Genomic DNA, 17,795 nt, shown 5'->3' on the forward strand with positions numbered 1-17,795 from the left:
AATATTTACTTCACACTTTTATGTTTTGTACAATTTGGCCTTAACTTGCGTATTTCGATACAACTAGAATTACGATGAATTAGTTTTAAGAGACGTAAACCACACAATAATGTTTAGAGTGCTAAATTACACCAAAATCACGTTGAAATTTAACTTGAACGTACGCTCATAAATAGTGTTTTGTTCAATCTGAAGTGAATGTAAAGCAAAGTGCGCTTTGCGACTGTCAGTGATTTTAACCAATTAAAAACGACCAACATGGCAGAAAACAGCAAAGCAGAGAAATTGGCTGCTGCTAGAAAAAAGGTATATGATATTAAGAAATAATTAATTATTCATTTAATTAAAGTGCATAAAACTGTTAAAAGTTATATAAGTTACGACCCAAGGTGAGTGAAATTTACATAATTATATTCCACTGAAATATCAAGTGACACGTCAGATTCCACTCTACCTACTGTTCAGTAAGTAACATTTCTAATAGCTCAGTATCTTTGAAAGTTACTTAAATGAACATTTTAATTAGCTACAGTCCTAAACAGATACCTTGCATCTAATAATATTCATACTGTTAATGAGTAGAATTACTGTGCATATTTTAATTGCAAAATGTACGAACGAATTGATAGTTAATTTTAAATCATTGAATCCCTTCTGACCATGATGGCTAAACTAAGAAATGTGATGCCATCCTACTTTATGGACACATACTTAACGTAAAATTTACTAAAGAAATATCTATTCCGGTTTGAAAAGACGAAAGTATGAGGAATGATGTTTACAGTGTCCCAATTTCTATCCTAATGCAGATACGATAAATTACACTATTAATGTGGGTTCACTCGAGCAGACTGTACTACCAAATAGAAATTTTATAGGGGCAAGTCTTTAGGCAAGGCAGTGACAAAAATCAATTCATCTAAATTGGTTCCCACAGTTACGTTGCAGTTCCCAAGAACGAAAGACAGAATTCTACGTGCCCTGTGGAGCTCTAACCCGCTGACGCTCGCTCGGCAACATTATTTATTGACAGGATATCACTGCCTTCCCCAAAGTAAAGAGTTGCCCACAGCATATTCAAATAAATTTTAAACGATAGTGAAAGTATTGTATGTGTAAGTGTGCTCTTCTGCTAACCCCTTTTATGGTTATACTCTGCGTCACTGACGCGCCTGCTTCCTATGGACGTGCTCCTGCTGGGTTCTTGTTCTGACTCGGTTAGACAGCCTTCCTGCGTTTTAGTGGCCACCTAGTACAAGTTGGTTAGTGTTTTAACCTGACCTGAAAATGTATATGCTACTAAATTTTGTAGAACCGTCTGCTCGAGTAGCGCTCCTGCCCTGACTGTGTTAGACAGCATTCGTGGTTTCTAGTGGCCACCTAGCATATGTTGGTTCGTGTTTAACCTAACCTAAAATGTACAAAATGTGTCAAAATTTGATAGAACCGTCTGCTCGAGTAATGCTATTCATTTAAATAAAATGAGAATCCAATCATCCCTAACGCTAAGCCAACTCAACTTTGCCGTACATTTTTAAAGCAGCCCTTATTGATGTACAGATGGAGTGTGTATCATACAGTTCGCCCTATATAAATAGTAATAAGACATAAGAGCATTACTTGAGCACATGGTTCTACCAAATTTTGACAGATTTCTTACATTTCCAGGTTAGGTTAGTTTTCACGACCATTCAAAGTTCATTGCTCCAAGACTATCATACACACAGGCAGGGTTAAGAAAATTGGGTTTCAGATTTCTTTATTAAGTGATATTAGAATAGAAGCGGAATCAGAAATTTCCCTTTATTTACGTTGTTTTCTGCAAGATGTTTCTGATACGTGACAGTTACTCAGTAGTATAATATTAACCCAACAATAAAGAGCGGTCTTGGTCACTTTGATTTTACGAATTCTATTCACAATAATTGGACGAAATAAAAATATGTGGTAATTTTTATATTTCTTTTTAAGCATCTTAATCAGTAAACAAACCGAAGTAAAATATGTGGTCTAGAATATGTTACCATTTTAAAAAGTGAAAAAAAGGGTAAAAAATCATTGCGCTACACAGCAAATAAGTGTTTTGCTTATAAATTGAATACAGTTTTTATTACTCCTATCGTTTGCTTTAAAATTACAAAATTATTGAAGATAAACTTGATTATTGGTATGAACTGTACATGTAGGCCTATATAAATATTTTACTTAAAGTTATTTGCAATCCGTATGACAACTTTAGGTAATATATCTTAGTAGTGAAATGTTTCTAATCAAGAATGGCTTCTTTTTTTATAGGCTTTTTTTTTCATTTTTTCTTTTTATTAACAAGTAGCTGAAATGCCCGTTCTTAGCACGGGAAGAATAGATTTGTGGCAAAAGTTTGAAAAATATAATTAATATCGCTTTCCCACATCTTTGGGATAAATATTTGAACCGATATGAAACAATAAAACTCAGCTCGACCCAAATTTTCAAAAGTTAATTTGAAGTGCTGAAGCCGTTTTGAAATGTTTAAATTGTTCGACGGGGAAAAATCTTTTCCCTTGTGAGATGAAATGAAATGTCTGGCTTTATGTCCCACGTTTGGCCATTTTAGTCTGAGACGGATGATTAATGAAACAGAATGATGGGGAAGCAATTGGTTGAATGAGAATTTGTAGAACAGAACCCCTAGAAAATCCACTGATACAATGTTGTCCGCCACAAACTCCCGTGGCCGAGAATTGAATCTGGGACGCTTCATAGCAGAGGCGAGCGTTCTGCCACAAAGTGACCGTGCTCCTTGTTTCTCCTTGTGTGTTCTTAGCGTAGTTCCGCCATAGAAACGATGTGTGTGTGTCTGTTATTTGCGATTTTTTCAATTTTGAGCACTCCATTTGATAGAGCATCAAAAATTATATGAGAGGCCGCGGTGGCTCAGTGGTAGAGCGTTGACCTCTGGCCCGTGGGGTCCGGGTTCAAACCCTGCTCCCGCCAAGTGAACCTTGTGGTGGACAAACACCGTGTGCGAGGGTTTCCTCGGGGTTCTCCCACTTTCTTCATTCCACCATTTCATTCATTTCTCATAATCACCCGTCTCTTTAGCCTAATCGGCATAACCGTGGGACGTAAAACGAAAAATTTCATTTTTTCAAAAACTATATGAGAAAGTGATAGAATTTTTCGCGTCACTCTTACCGTTCTCGAGATATTGGCCAAAAAAATGTTCGATTTCCGAAGATTTAAGGTGCCTTATTTCGGGAACCATAAGTTAAGGATAGATGATATTGGTGTTGATCAATACCTCAGAGAATAGTGAACATTTGGTACCAAATAGTAACCGGTGGCCACTGTCGAACTGACGACCGTTGTCCAGATTTTGCCCAAAATTTCGAATTTCGGGAGATTTAGGTGGCCATATCTCGGGAACCGTAAGTCATAGATGATATTTTGCGAGAAACAGAAGAAGGTGCTGATGAAAAGATTTATTTTTACATGTAGGAACAATCACAGTTATCCTTCCCGCTCCATCTCTGCATTCTTTTTAAGTTCGTTCTGGCAATGCTCTTGGAGCATTCCCAACGGGTTATCTTATTTCCTTTTCCTTCTTTGAGGTTTTTATCTGTGCATATTGTTCTAGTTCCCATACCCGGTGGAGGTTGTGCGAGATCAATCTGTAACCCCCTGTTATACTTACGGTGATAACAATCAGAAAACCCTTCCTTCTTTGTATTCAAGTAGGAAATATTATAAGAGTAGTGAGTTTAAAATTTCAGGAACAGCGTTGACGATGTTAAAATTACCTTATTGTAATCTTATTGTAACTTGCATACGAAGTCATTCAGTGAGGATGTTTATTTTTTCGTCCAACTAATATTTCGTTTATTTCTATTGTCGCGTACTAGCCGCTGTCGAGATGAAGTGATTCTGTTATCCTTGCGTATCGGACACTCATTTAACACATTTAGTACGTGTACTAACTTTTCGTATTGTAAAACCTATATTGTCCCACTGAATATTCGGCACATTCCTGCAATAATTAGGCCTCAGAGAACGTTTAGGGATACCTGAAAATTTTAATAATGGGTCCAGGTTTTGGGGGATAATATGGTCTTTAGTGACCTTATTATCACTTTTTGTTCGTGAAATTGGAATAGCTAACGTGCTTTGAGGTGTTTCTTGTTAGCTTTTTCGTATTACGTGTTACTACTATTGTTGTTTTTTAAATATTATTTTCTTGTTATATATTTTGTATTTTGATCATTTAATCTTTTTCCGAACTTTAGTTTAATTTTTATAGTCTTTCTTTTTTTCTATTTCAGTGACTGTACTTTTATTTTAACCAAATTTTTCTTTTGAGAGTTACTTGGGATTTTTAATGTACAGTATGTGTTGGTTCTTGGTCTTATCGTGGCAGGGAAAAATAGCCTTGATGTTCACGCCTCATTTAAACCTCAGTCATTCATTCTTTTAATTCTAGTTGGCTTCTAGTTAGCTATTTTTTATTTTATTAAATCAGTTTTCCAGAGACGGATGAAACAGCATCATAGAAATTACAGAACCTAGACCTGTAATGAATTTTTCCAAGCAGAGGGGCTAAAATCTGACTCATTGGTAATAGTATTAGATCATAATGTAATAGATTCCCTTAATGTTCAGGATTAGGTAATATTTTTGTGGTCCATTTGACTTTGAAAGCTGTGCTTATCTAGTTGCAACGGCTTGACCAATATGATGTTGCTTCTATATTCACGTAGCTCCTATTTGTCTGCACACAACATTGGGTGGAAGATATAAAAATGTACTTTTTTTCAGCGTTGTGCTGTTTCATATTGATTTTTTTAAAAAAGTTATTTTAATTTTTAGTTGAAAGAATTTCAACAGAAGAATAAAGAGATTTCCATTGGAGGTACGAAGAAAGGTCAAAATAAAAATAAATTTTCATCACCAAGCAAAATCAATGGTGAAGAATCAGTAGGACAGGCTGTAGACTTCACTAAAGAGGCTAATAAGGTAAGGAGCTGAATTTCGTATTTTTTTAGTTAACGATTATTTACGGCGTAGTCTTGCTTTCATGTGTGTCAAATTTTTCAACAACAAACATTGTTTTATTCACAGCAGTGAATGCGTTGGTGAATATCTTGTCACTGCTTACGTAGGCAAAATTGAAAGTAACTACACACATATAAGCCTGTTACAGAACTTCAAACTGCAAGATAATCCTTGTAGCAACCATCTGCAATTCCACTTCACTTTGGTGACGATTCGAAAAAAAGTCATGAATAGTTACTCAAGTACCGTATCACCACTATTTATATACGAACACCTTTCAAACTACAGATTTTTTAAGGAACGAAATCGTATTCTCAATCAATAGATTAGACTTTGCGAGAGCCATTCACATTAAAATTAACTTCTGTGGCATTATAGGCTGGTAATTAGATTATTGCTTCGCAACTGAGAAGTTCAGAGTTGAAGCCTTGGGCCGACTTTCCTGACAGTTTTCCTTACTTTTCGAGGCATATGTCCAGATGATAAATTTTGTTAGCTATCCAATGTAAACAGAGCTCACAGGCTGTATCTGAAATTTTCTTGAGCAGATTAAATTAAATGCTATATTTAATTGATTGCGAGTCCGAAGGTGTTTTAGTTTCGGGAGATTGCCTTTCTGGATTTTGAGTTGAAATTATAATGGTGTTACGCATTATAGAAAAAGGTTATGAAACATATTCCCTTTTAGCAATAACCGATTCAAGTATTTGATGATTAATTGAGGGAATTGTAATGTGATCTGAGACTATTGCGAGAAAATGAAGGCGTATAGTCCTTGTGCTGGTATCGAATTCGGAGTTCAGTGCTGTGAGTAGTTATCGTCGACTCTCACATCTTGCTTTTCAGTTCTGGACATCAACTATATTTAAGTAACGGAATCGGAAGCGACGGGCAAAATCTTAATCGGTTCAGTTTGAAAGTTCTGCTCCTAACGGACGAAATTGTGCATGGGCGTCTCTGGCATGTTAAAATTCAGGGGAATGGAGGACGACGACTAGAATACTAGTAGACCCGAATTAAAGTTATGTCAAAACTATGTGTAAACTGGATTCTACTTTACTATCGGGATTCCCTCTTTCTACCTTTACCAACACAATTCTTCATAATTTTCTTCCATCACTGGTAGGCTGCCTGACTCCCCCCCCCCCTTCCTCCACACAAACACACAAAAGTTTATATATAATGTAGTTCTTAGATAATTTTTTCACCATGACATTCCTACCAGTGAATTTCAATTCAATGTTCTTAAACGCATTTTCTACAGTCCTCATATATTTCGATTTTTTAGCGTACAAAATCTTAACTCTCTGAAGGAAGTCTTACGATGATACTCTTGATTTGTTTGCGAATTTCAATTTTTTTATTTTCCTTCTTCTGTATTCTTAGTAAACTCAAAAGGTATATTATCTACCTTTTTGTTCTTCATTTCGCAGTATGTTTTTGAACTTGTCCAATGAACCATCCTCGTTTACTTCATTTCTCGTTTTAATATCTAAAATATACAGTTTATTCTTGCTATCATTCCTCTCCTCAATGTATTCTTTCCATCTTCCTTAAATTGTTATTCGCTCATTTAGGCTCATTTCCATATGTAGTTTCTATATACTTTCCTTCACCTCTCCAATCTTTTTTCGTCATGGAATCCAATTGTTTCTGGTGGAGCAATGATAAAAGTGTGTGCCTATAGCTGAGATTACTTTGACTAACAAAGAAGTGTAATTTAGAAGAAAAAAAATCTTCGAAAATGGTACACGTCAGGCGGACACTTTAATCACATCAACCTGTTTTCAACAACAGACATAACTTTCATTTGTTCTACCTATGTCTTTACTTCTTCCATATAGATCTAAATACTTTTCAGCATTGATACATTTATCTCGTACTCAAAATATTTGGGGGGATGCGTCCCCCTTGTCCTCCCTCTCCGCCAGATACGCTCATGGAGTTATGACAACACTGGACAGGAGCCACTGTTTGGGGCTACAAAGCTTCGATGGCTCAGCATAAATTTCAGCAAACCAAGAATACCTCTTTACCATCCACTAAAAACGTTGATAATAATGATTGATAGAAAGTGTGGAATAGATGTGTCCCTTAAGGAATATGAGGGTGAGTACTTCAATTACACAGGGTGTTACAAAAGTTTCTCACAGTATTTTGGGAGTGGATTGCTCATATCAAAATAAGAAAAAAAAAGTTTATATGAACCTGTGGTCGGAAGTGCATAGTTTCGTAGTTATAGGGTGCCGAAAACGTGAAAAAATTAATTTTAAAGTCCATAGTTCCACTACTATAGGACCGATCGTAGTGAGGTCAAGACATCACTGAGGAACTAATATGTAAACTATCCAAAATATCCATCTTTCAGAACCTCCGGTATTTGCACAATCATTTTTAGAGAGGCTGTTTGGAAGTACTTGATCACCCTCCACCTACCTCTCTAAAATTGGTGTGGAAGTACTGAAGCATTCTTAAACATGGATATTTGGATAGTTCACATACCGGTTCCTCAGTGATGTCTTGACCCGACTACGATAGATCCCATAGTAGTGGAGCTATGAACTTTTAAAGTTCACTTGTTTCACGTTTCCGGTAACCTATTTGTAGGATTACCGTAAATACGCGCGTAATTTTCGCCCTCGCATAATTTTCGCATCTCAATTTTGAAGGGCATTTTCTCTATATTTTATTTTCCTCGCGTAATTTGCGCACGCGGAAACTTTTTTTGAAACAGCATTTTTCCAGGAATCAATTACGGTAGCTAATGAACAATTGGCAACGCAGCAAAGCTATTGTTGTAAGGTAAGGAACCACACGACTTCTTAATCAATTTTTTAACGTTATTTTTCTACAAATTTAGAATTAGTTGTTTGTTGTCAATTCTTGCTACAAAGAAAACGTGTACCGGTATTTTCGTGTTATTTTGACTGGGGAAAAAATTAGATGTTCACTGATGTGGCTATTTTTTTTTTCACCGTATAATTTACGCACCCTTGTTTCCAAACAACTTTTTTCGTCTAAAAAAAGTGCGAAAATTACGCGAGTAAATACGGTATTAGCTGAACCTATGCTCTTTACATCGCATCATTCATATATGAGGATGAATCTCCTTGTCATTCCTGACATTATCTGTACATGTCCTTTTACAGACAGAAGTGTAGGACGTCTTGATAAAAAAAAAAAAAAAAAAAAAAAAAAAAAAAAAAAAAAAAAAAAAAAAAAAAAACCGGAAAGAGATATCATAAAGGGGAGATTTTTTCAATACTTCGAAACTATCTACTTTTAAGCACAGGTCCATATGAACTTCTTTTTTCTTATTTTGATGTGAGAAATCTGTTCCCAACATATTGAGACACATTTTTGTAACACCCTGTATGTATAAAAACGTAGAATTTACTATATTATATTGTAGATTTACAGTGTATTATATTTGATAGTGTACTTGATTAAAAGTACAGTATTGTATTATTCCTCTTTTTTTTCGTATTGTAATTGTGCATATTAGCTGCTAGAGACTTAATATCGGAACTTACTGATAATGGGCAATGTCAGATTGATGTTCCGCCTTTTCATCTGTTAACGCGAGGGATTACTGTATAAACTATATTTGAAAGTAGGTGATTTCTGTAGAGTAGAATAGCCATTGTATAGAAGTAAGTGTTTTTGATACATTTACTGATTGAAGCTATAGGGTACATATTAGAAAAAAATATCAGTCAATCTACCTTTGTACTACGGAGAATATCCTATTATTCTGGAATAATTTCCATCAACTCTATGATCTTGGTCACCACTACGTTCGCATATATCACTTTATATTTAATTAGCCATTATTCCTGTTCCCCTGTAAAATTGAGAACACAGAATCTTCTAGAAAACAAATATTATGAATGTATCACTTACTGCTCCCACAGTTTCTATACTACCACACGATCATTTTCTTGTTGTATGTTCTCCTTTCAGACTTGTAAGAAACAAAAAACGTGGTTGTCCATAGAAGGACTTGAATTATAAACTCCAACCGGAAGTAGTGGGGGCGCGGTGGGTCAGTGGTAGAGCGTTCACCTCCGGTGCTTGGGGTCCCTGGTTCGATCCCAGCTCGCGCCGTGTGGACTTTGTGGTGGACAAACACCGTGCTCGTGGGTTTTCTCGGGGTTCTCCCGTTTCCTCCCACTTTCTTCATTCTACCATTTCACTCATCTCTCATCACCACAGTCTCCTTTAGCATAACCGGCATAATCGTGGGACTTAAAACTTAAAGATTTCATTTCATTTTTCCAACCGGAAGTAGTTTCAATCGTGCAAACGGTGCGACATATTGAAAAAATAATCGAAAAAATCTCCCCTTATGATACTCCTTGCCGATTTTTATCAAGACGTCTTTCGTTTGTGTCTTGCAAAGGGACATGTATAGATGTTGTGAGGAATGACAAGGAGAGTTATGCTCATACGTGAATGATGAACTGTGTAGAGAAGTGCAGGGTTAGCTAGTGACTCTTAGCTGCTTATGTAGTATTTTTTTCCTTGAGTGTATTTAATGGTTGCGTATTTTATACATGGACATTCAATCCACATTTTTAAAGAGAAGTGGAATCAACACTCACTAAATATCACTAGAATATTAATAATCACAGAACAGCTAAACCTGATTTCATAGTTTATACAGAAATAATGTGTTCAGTAAGAAAAAAAGAAGAAGTTTTGAGAATAAGTAATTATAACATTTTATTATATATTTTGTAAACCTTTTGTTGTAGGGTCTTGCTAGTAATGGAAGCTGTGAAACAAGTGGCTCTATACAAAATGATGGAGGTGTGTATACGAATCAGTGTAATTCAGAAACTTCTAATAAAAATGCGGAGACTACATCATCTAATATAGCGTCTGTATCGGGACCTTCAAATTCAGAAAATGAAAGAAACATTACAGTTCTAAACAGTGGTATTGGTGTTGTGGATAATGCTTCTCAATTACAGTTTGTAAGTAACAGTTTAAATGGAGCTGGTGCTTGTAGCAGTGGTATTGGATTTGAAAATAGTACTGGTCAGCTGCAAACTTTCCCTTTGTCCGCATGTTTGAAGTCGGAAATTGAAGCATTCGGACCTTGTTCTACGTCTACACCAATAGATGAGAATGAAGTAAAACGGGAAGAACATCAGGAATTTGTGTTTTCACCCGTCATTGACAATACCACATCATCCGCACAGTTGTCTAATATTTTTGTGTGTGAGCAGAACAATTCTTCGAGTGAGCATGACAATTTCAACACCACCACGAAGAAAGTTAATCGTTCCAACACAGAGAGCCTTCGTCAACTTTCATCACAAATCAATGGACTAATTAATGAGTCGCCAACGTTAATTAATCCTTCTGGCGAAAGGACACCGGCCGAAGTTGCAGAGTTAGAACAGCGGAACCAAGAATTAGCTGCCTTGTTGGAGTCCGAAAAGCGAAAGAACGAACAGCTGCAAATTCAGCTCAAAGATCACGTAAGTACTGTATTTGTAAGGCGTATGATACTGATTATTTTGATCCCAATTTTAGCTGTTAGAGTATACTTTTTAACCATCACAAGGTGAAGTATCTATTCTATAAAGCATCTGAGCAGTGAGCTCTCGGAGTGCCTCCATGGTAATTAAACTTTAAGTGATTTATAAGAATTTGGAGGAGCAAAAGTAAGTACCTTTGAAATTGTGCTTACTTTAAAAAAATAAATAAATAAAATAATTCAACTTTGTATGTTTCGGCAAATGATAATTGTCATTCTGAATACAGATCGTTGCAGAAAAGTACATTTTAAAATTTATTGGATGATTAAGTAATGGTTTTCAAGGCAAAATGTATTTTTTTCTTAGCCTAAATTTTTTCTACCAATGAAATGGCTTAGAATTTAAATTTTGTAGGTCAGATGATACCAAGATTCTCTAGATCAGTGGTTCCCAATAAAATTTTTTGAGGACCGCCAACGTGTGTCGCGGACCCCGTAAAATCTCAAATCGATTTCAAAAGGGAAAAAAAAGTTTTTGCTAACCCTGCTTCTCGCCAAGTTTTCTGAAGTCCTTACGAGCAGTTAACTAAAAGTTGGATAGTTTTCCGTCGCTAAAAACACTTTTCATGGTATTACAGCACAGTAAGTTTACCAATCGATCCTGTTCCTCTTCTAAGAGGCTAAGGATTTTGTCTATTTCGTCACAGCTAAACTGATTTCGAGTACACCAGTCATCGGGTTTGGGCTCGAGAAAGTATCCTCTAACTCTGTGCAGTGGCGGACCTGGAAATATATTTTGGGGGACTCTTTCTTAGGAATTCACTGGTATGCAGTGTTTGAACATAGATATGAACATTGCATATGATTCCATAGACCTATTTTGTTTTAGATATTCTACTATTTGGTGATCCTTTGGTTCGAAAGTTCTTCGTAAATCTGCTACTCAACTACTGAGTATGTCACTGACCTTGGGAAAATCGTGCTAGCCTTGAATTTGTATGTACGTCAATTTAGCAAGTAAACAGATAAATAGAAACAAGTGAAAATATTTTTGTTCATATTGCCAGGAGTCTCTCACTGTGTGAAAAAGTGTACAAAGAAGTTTTTCATTTAAAAAGGAGGAAGTACAAAAGTTGATACCCTGAGGAAGAGTAGGCCCTACAAAGATACGTCTGGTAACCCTAAGAATGACTATCGATTTGATTATTTTTATTAATACAATAATGTTTACTGAAGACTAGCTTAAGATAAAACCTAATTTTCCAACAATATGTCGCTGACCCTGTGGAGTCCTCCCACGGACCACCTTTTGGGAACCACTGCTCTAGATAAAATTAAATTTCGTCAGTTTTTCTACCTATTATACTTTTTTAAAAGAAAGATTTCATTGACTGCAAATCGCCAGCTTTACAAATACCAGTTGGTACAAAGGAGGAAAAGTCGTAAGGAATATGCTACGACATATGTTATGAATACAAGAAAAGTAAGCAAGAATAGTTCCTTTGGCAATAGTAGTTTTCTGAAAGATCTATGCTGAAGATAGCAATAACCGTTTGCCGAAGTTACACAGTTAAATAAATAAAAGGGTGTTTTTAAGTAAATTTTTGACTCAGTGTTAGAATGCTTACTTCTGGTGCGTGGGGCCCCTGATTCGTTCTCAGCCCGCGCCAAGTGGGTTTTGTGGTGGTCATACACCATGTGTGTGGGTTTTCTTGGGATTCTTCCGTTTACTCCCACTTTCTTCATTCCACTATTTCATTATCATCACCATCTCCGTTAGCGTCGATGCATAACATGGGATGGTAAACTAAAAATAAATAAACAAATAAATATTCAGGATACATCCTGTTGAATCGTGGCAAGCTGAATATCTTTCAGTTTATTGACAAATTGTTCTTCAAGGGGTTCACATTAGAATATCTCTACTATGGTTGTATGACATTCGGTCATTTTCTGGTGATTAGTTCCCTGATCTGCCCATATTTTACTCTTAAGTACTTGTAAGGATACTTAAGTATGGCTGACGTATGAGGTACACTTGAAAGGCAAAATAGTGTCCTCTTTTAAGAAAGACCAGTAAAAGTATTTTCTTTCTTTCTTCGTCCAGTTTTTACAAATTACTCTAGGAAGCGATAGCTAAGTTGCTTTCTAATACCCAGTCGACACCGAAAATTCTCTGTACCTCTTAAGAATCGAACCCGAATCACTACTTAAAATTAATTCCTTGACGAAGAGATGATAGTAATCTACAGTTGACATTTAATATACCTAGGTACTCGGTTAAGTGTTTCAGTCATGATTTGTAAGGTTCATGGTTGTAAGGCCACACCAAAAAGAGTTAAGGAAAAAAACTCAATATTTCACACGTAAGTTTTGCTATCAAAATCGTGAGGTATATTTTAAGTTTCTAATGTGTAGAGTGTAATGTGTTTATACTGACAGTTTGATTTATTAGTTGGGATAACCTGTATGACTTATGACTAGCCTAAATTATATGACTATGCTTACATTGCAAATATATTTATCCTATCAAAAATACTTTCGAAAGCAGCTACTTTTCCCTTCGGTCGCTCAAGTACGAAAAAACTATGAAAATACTGAACTCACATATTTACGAGTCTTTCATTAAGAGGGAATGTACCTGGTTGGGATCAATTTTTTTTTGTTTTTCTAAGTAAGCATGTTCTTCAAGTATATAATTTCCTCTTTACAATCTGTGAATTTTATGACTGAATGCCACGTCTAAGACACGAAAACTTCACACTGGATATTCTAAGGTTCAAAATTTTTTAACATAAATATATTTTCCGTTTGCATCAACTCAGTTCTTGCTCCTTTCATGCTTAATGATGATGAATCCAAGACTTCGATTCGATAATAGTAAATCATATGGTGATGAGTGCGAAATAGAGAAATTACGATGTGTTGGTCATGTACAGTAGAGAATGGGTGGCAGCCTTACGGCATCTCGTCAAAAAATAAGATATAAACTAGGTGATGAAGGGAAAGAAATTGAAACCCTGCAAGTATATTATGAAAAAAATCATAAGAATAAACTTTGAGGATCTTGTAGAAATTCTTAAGATCGTGTAGGCAGTCATTTTCTTAACCAGCCGATGAAAAACAAACTCATCTCCTGCATTCAAGAACTACTTGTGTAACTAGATCAAAAGAAAAACTGAAGAGGAACTGAAAAACTGAGAGTATGAACGAATTTTTCCTACCAGATGTTGTAAAGAATGAAATTAAGTCTACGCTTGTAGCCGGTGTAGACCTACATATTCTCCAAAAAAAGTCTTCATATCTAGACTCAGAACCCCAATGGAAGTTGTCAATATATGATTTGACAAAACTATCCTAAACACTTCATTTTGGAGTGAAAGTTAGTACAAACAGCTGCCGAGCTCTTTTTTAATAGTGCTTTCTTTGTAAAATGTGACATTTTGAAGGAGTTAGGGTGGATTTAAACGAATTGCGACATCGAATGAAAACGTTTCGCGGAAGCAACGACAAAAGAGCTATAATTTTGGCACAAACTCCTTCTATAATTTCAGAGAAAAGGGTACAATTCATTTGTTCAGTTGTCATTTTCTTGCATTGTGTATAATTCAAGCTATATATAGCCGCTCAATGAAAGAAGAGACGAACGTAGATAATTACTTACAAAGCACCAGAATTATTGATATAATAGTACCCGAGAATTAACATTTTTCGAATATGCCTGTTTCTCGGAAACATGTCCCGTAAATAAAACTTAAATTATGTTAAGTTGGCCAACATATTGTAAAAATATCACAGTAACTAAATGGCAGAAACAGAACTTGTAATTCGTACTTTATCAAACTATCTCTTCACAGAATATAACACTTGTAGATTTTACCACTTTATAACCTTATGACCACTATGATCAAGTGTTCCACTATCACATCCGTGGTCTTACATTTTACAGTTTAATATCAGTGTAGGGCAGGAATGAATGCTAAGGAATTTTAAATCTCTTGAAAGTAAGTTTCAAAATGCACATATTTTCATTTATGCTTTGAATATGTATCAACTCTATTGACCAGTTGTTCCCACTAAAGGCTTTAAGCGAACTTTTCTGTATTTGTTGTTTATTAAGTTCTTTGTTCTAAGTAATCTTGCTTCAGATTATTAAAAATTAATAAGTAGAAACATTAATGCCGTTGATTGGCTGATTTGATGTAAAATACATTAATTTCAGTCTTCAAGTAAATAGTTTTGCTTCCTTCTTTATCTGTAGACGCGCATGATGAGAACGTTGTGCGTGGTACTCCATAACCAAGGTATTTGACAATCTATTCTTTATAGCAATCTCAGGTAAGTCAGCTGCAGAAGGAGGTGGAACAACAAAAAAAGGATATTGAGGCAAGAGTTTTGCGAGAAGTGGGGCCTATTCAGGATCAGCTGCAAGTTCATATACAGACTGTTGGCATCCTCGTTGGAGAAAAGACTGAGCTGCAAGCATCACTAACTAAGAGTCAGCAACTCGCCAAACAGAAAGCAGGTAACGGTGTTCTTTCTTGTACAATTACTGTATATAATGATCGATGCTCATTCAAACATTTTAATGGACAATATAAAAAACTTAATTCAATGAGTAGAAAATGAGCGATTGGCTCGAGAATCTAACCCAGGTCTCCGGCTTAGAGTACCGTGCGCTAATGGTTATTGTATCTTGTCTGCTTCTCGACCAATCACGCATTTTAATCCTTCAGACTACGGGGCTGCACCACAACTCCTGTTGGAGTTGGATGATCCCAGTGTCCATACTGTTTTATTGAATACCATGACGGTTTACTATATATTGTATAATAGTGAAACAATCTCAATCTTACTCGCACCGTATACTCTAAAGGTGAAAATTTATAGTTCAGTTTTCGTAGATGTTCATTAATATAGACACTGAATTCTCCAAACAGAACAGGAGTTTCGGAACGTTACATGTGTTTTGAGAGATTTAACACCGAACTCAAGCATGCAAATGTGTGTCTGCTTGGGAAGTGGATTGAGCAGCGTTCCGTCATGGTACGCATAAAACCCGAGTTTGCTCCCCCCCATTTTTTTTATCTTAAATTTCATTAAACCTCGTATCTGTAGAATACACAATGTGAAATTTATTATACCTCCGGTGTGTCGTACAATAGGAATACTTTGCAACAAAGGATCACGTTTTAAAAGTTACAATTCATACTCAGAATCGGCAATCCTGTATTTATATCCGTGCGCAGAACTACCACTGTCTAGGGGAAACAAAATGGCGTATCTGCAAGTGACATTTTATCAGAAATGCCACCTTTTTCTTTACATATTTGAAGATTTCAATAGGAGAAAAAGTACTGACAAATTTATTTTCAATATTTTTGTTCAATAATAGCGTAAAATAATTAAATGAAAAAAGATTCAAATCTGAGTTGACTTTTTTCCACTGTCTGACACACGTTTGTAACTGCTGTTATTATCTAAAATTTGATGTCAGTGTGGGAGTTTGAGTATGCTCTGGATAAATTCTGTGTAACCCACTGGTATAACTTTTTATATTAGTTTTATTTCTCTTCTGCGTGTTTTTATCCTTCATGATCAAAACTCAGGGGAGTGTCGAAAGCTCGGAAGTGCAAGTAATATTCAGGTATTACAGAAATCTGTAAGTAGAGTAATAAATCGTATCATTTTCTAAAAATGCAAATCACCATATAAATCTTTAATTAAAAGCATGTTCGTCAGCCTTTTAAATACCGCCATACTAAATTACAGGTGAGGTGGAAGAGTTGCAAGGTCGACTGAAAGCTTCAAGACACCGAGTGGGTGATTTAGAGAAGGAATTGGCATCCGCTGTTGCAGCAAGTGAGCAGTTCGAAAAGTCTAGTAAAGATCTAGGAAAAGAAGTTGATAAATTAAAACTAGATCTCTACAAGAATAGGTAAACATTAATTCTTGCTGTAGTTTAATTTTAGTGCGATGTGAGCTAAAACTGTAGGAAATTGAATTTTTGTTAGTATTTAAAGAATAATATGTTACTAGTATTATTGTTTGCTTTTCTAAACAAAGTATATGAAACATAAGTGGCTGGACAAGTTTTATAAAGGATATCATTTAAAATCCTTATGATTATTGATAAACTTTGTCCTGATTTGGAGTTATTTAATTAATAATTTCAATAACCTTACTATGATTTTTGTCAACGGAATTGTGAGTTTTTTTTAAAGAAGTTAAGAAAAATATCTCTCTATTTAAGATATTTGGTTTGCAAAGGATAATCAAAGGTACAGGAAGTCTACTAATAGGTGAGAACATGAAAGTATTGTAAGGATCCATACACCTCACACTGCAAGCCACGTGTTCTTATTACAAACACAAGCTTTTACAATATTAAAAAAAAAAAAAAAAAAAAAAAAAAGTGGCAGGCGACGTAAGGAGACCATATAACTAGAAAGATACGAAGAGTACTCGAGAAGCTACGAAGACGACCGACTACCCCACTCTAGGCCTTCCGTCTATGAAGATGCCTATAAAAGAGGACAACAGGAGTAGGAAACTATCAGTTCAAAAGCTCATCGCTCACCTATGAAAACCTTCTCCTGAGGCCACCATGGGCTACAGAGATTTCTTTTAATACTAACTACTGAGGCTGCCATGAATTATGGAGTTTCCCTTTAAAACCTATCTCCTGAGGCTGCTGTGAGCGAAGAAAATTCCTTCTAACTTCTATTCCCAGGCTGCTATGAGCTACAGAGTAATACCGATCTCCGTCGAAGAACGTCAAATTTACTGTACACTGAAAACATTTTAGAGAAAAGATTTCCAAGAACTTTGGAAAAAAAAAAAAAGAAAAAAAAAGAAAATTCTTTTTCTAATAAAAGATGAAGGGTTATAACTCTGTTTACATAAGAACTTCCTGTTATATAATTGTGTGTATTATTCTGTTAATTTCATGATGGAGAGAAAATACCAGCAGATTATGTGTCTGTAAAAGTAAGTTTAGGGGTTCCGTCCCCCTTTCTCTAATAATCCGGGATAACGACAAAACACCAAATTCATGTAGCATTTTATATCTACATTTAAATCTCAAAATTAATGGTAACTTCAAGTAAGCTGCTTGTTTCGCTGATTTTCCATTTTGTGGTTAAAGTGTCAACTAGTTGGTTCAGTAAACCTTCATATTACTTACATGTATAATAAGAAAATTTATTCTAACACTATAGTAACATATGAGAATAAAGAGCAAAGTAGTCACAGTGGAAATCTTTAATGTTGTTAG

The 17,795-nt window shown here is 35.5% G+C and overlaps 1 protein-coding gene across 1 annotated transcript in view; it reads left to right on the top strand.

Annotated features, from left to right (window-relative positions):
- Positions 1-177: 177 nt before the first annotated feature.
- Positions 178-17,795, top strand: part of LOC145672431 (golgin subfamily A member 2-like) — a 53,605-nt gene continuing 35,987 nt past the window's right edge. The window contains exons 1-5 of the mRNA XM_081741582.1: positions 178-306; positions 4,846-4,992; positions 9,789-10,520; positions 14,849-15,044; positions 16,292-16,457. Coding sequence (XP_081597708.1) covers positions 259-306; positions 4,846-4,992; positions 9,789-10,520; positions 14,849-15,044; positions 16,292-16,457 — 1,289 coding nt within the window. The 5' untranslated portion in view covers positions 178-258. The remainder of the gene's footprint in view (positions 307-4,845; positions 4,993-9,788; positions 10,521-14,848; positions 15,045-16,291; positions 16,458-17,795) is intronic.

This window comes from Thermobia domestica, chromosome 2 (assembly GCF_964235325.1).
Source record: "Thermobia domestica chromosome 2, izTheDome1.hap1.1, whole genome shotgun sequence".
Classification (NCBI taxonomy): Eukaryota; Metazoa; Arthropoda; class Insecta; order Zygentoma; family Lepismatidae; genus Thermobia; species Thermobia domestica.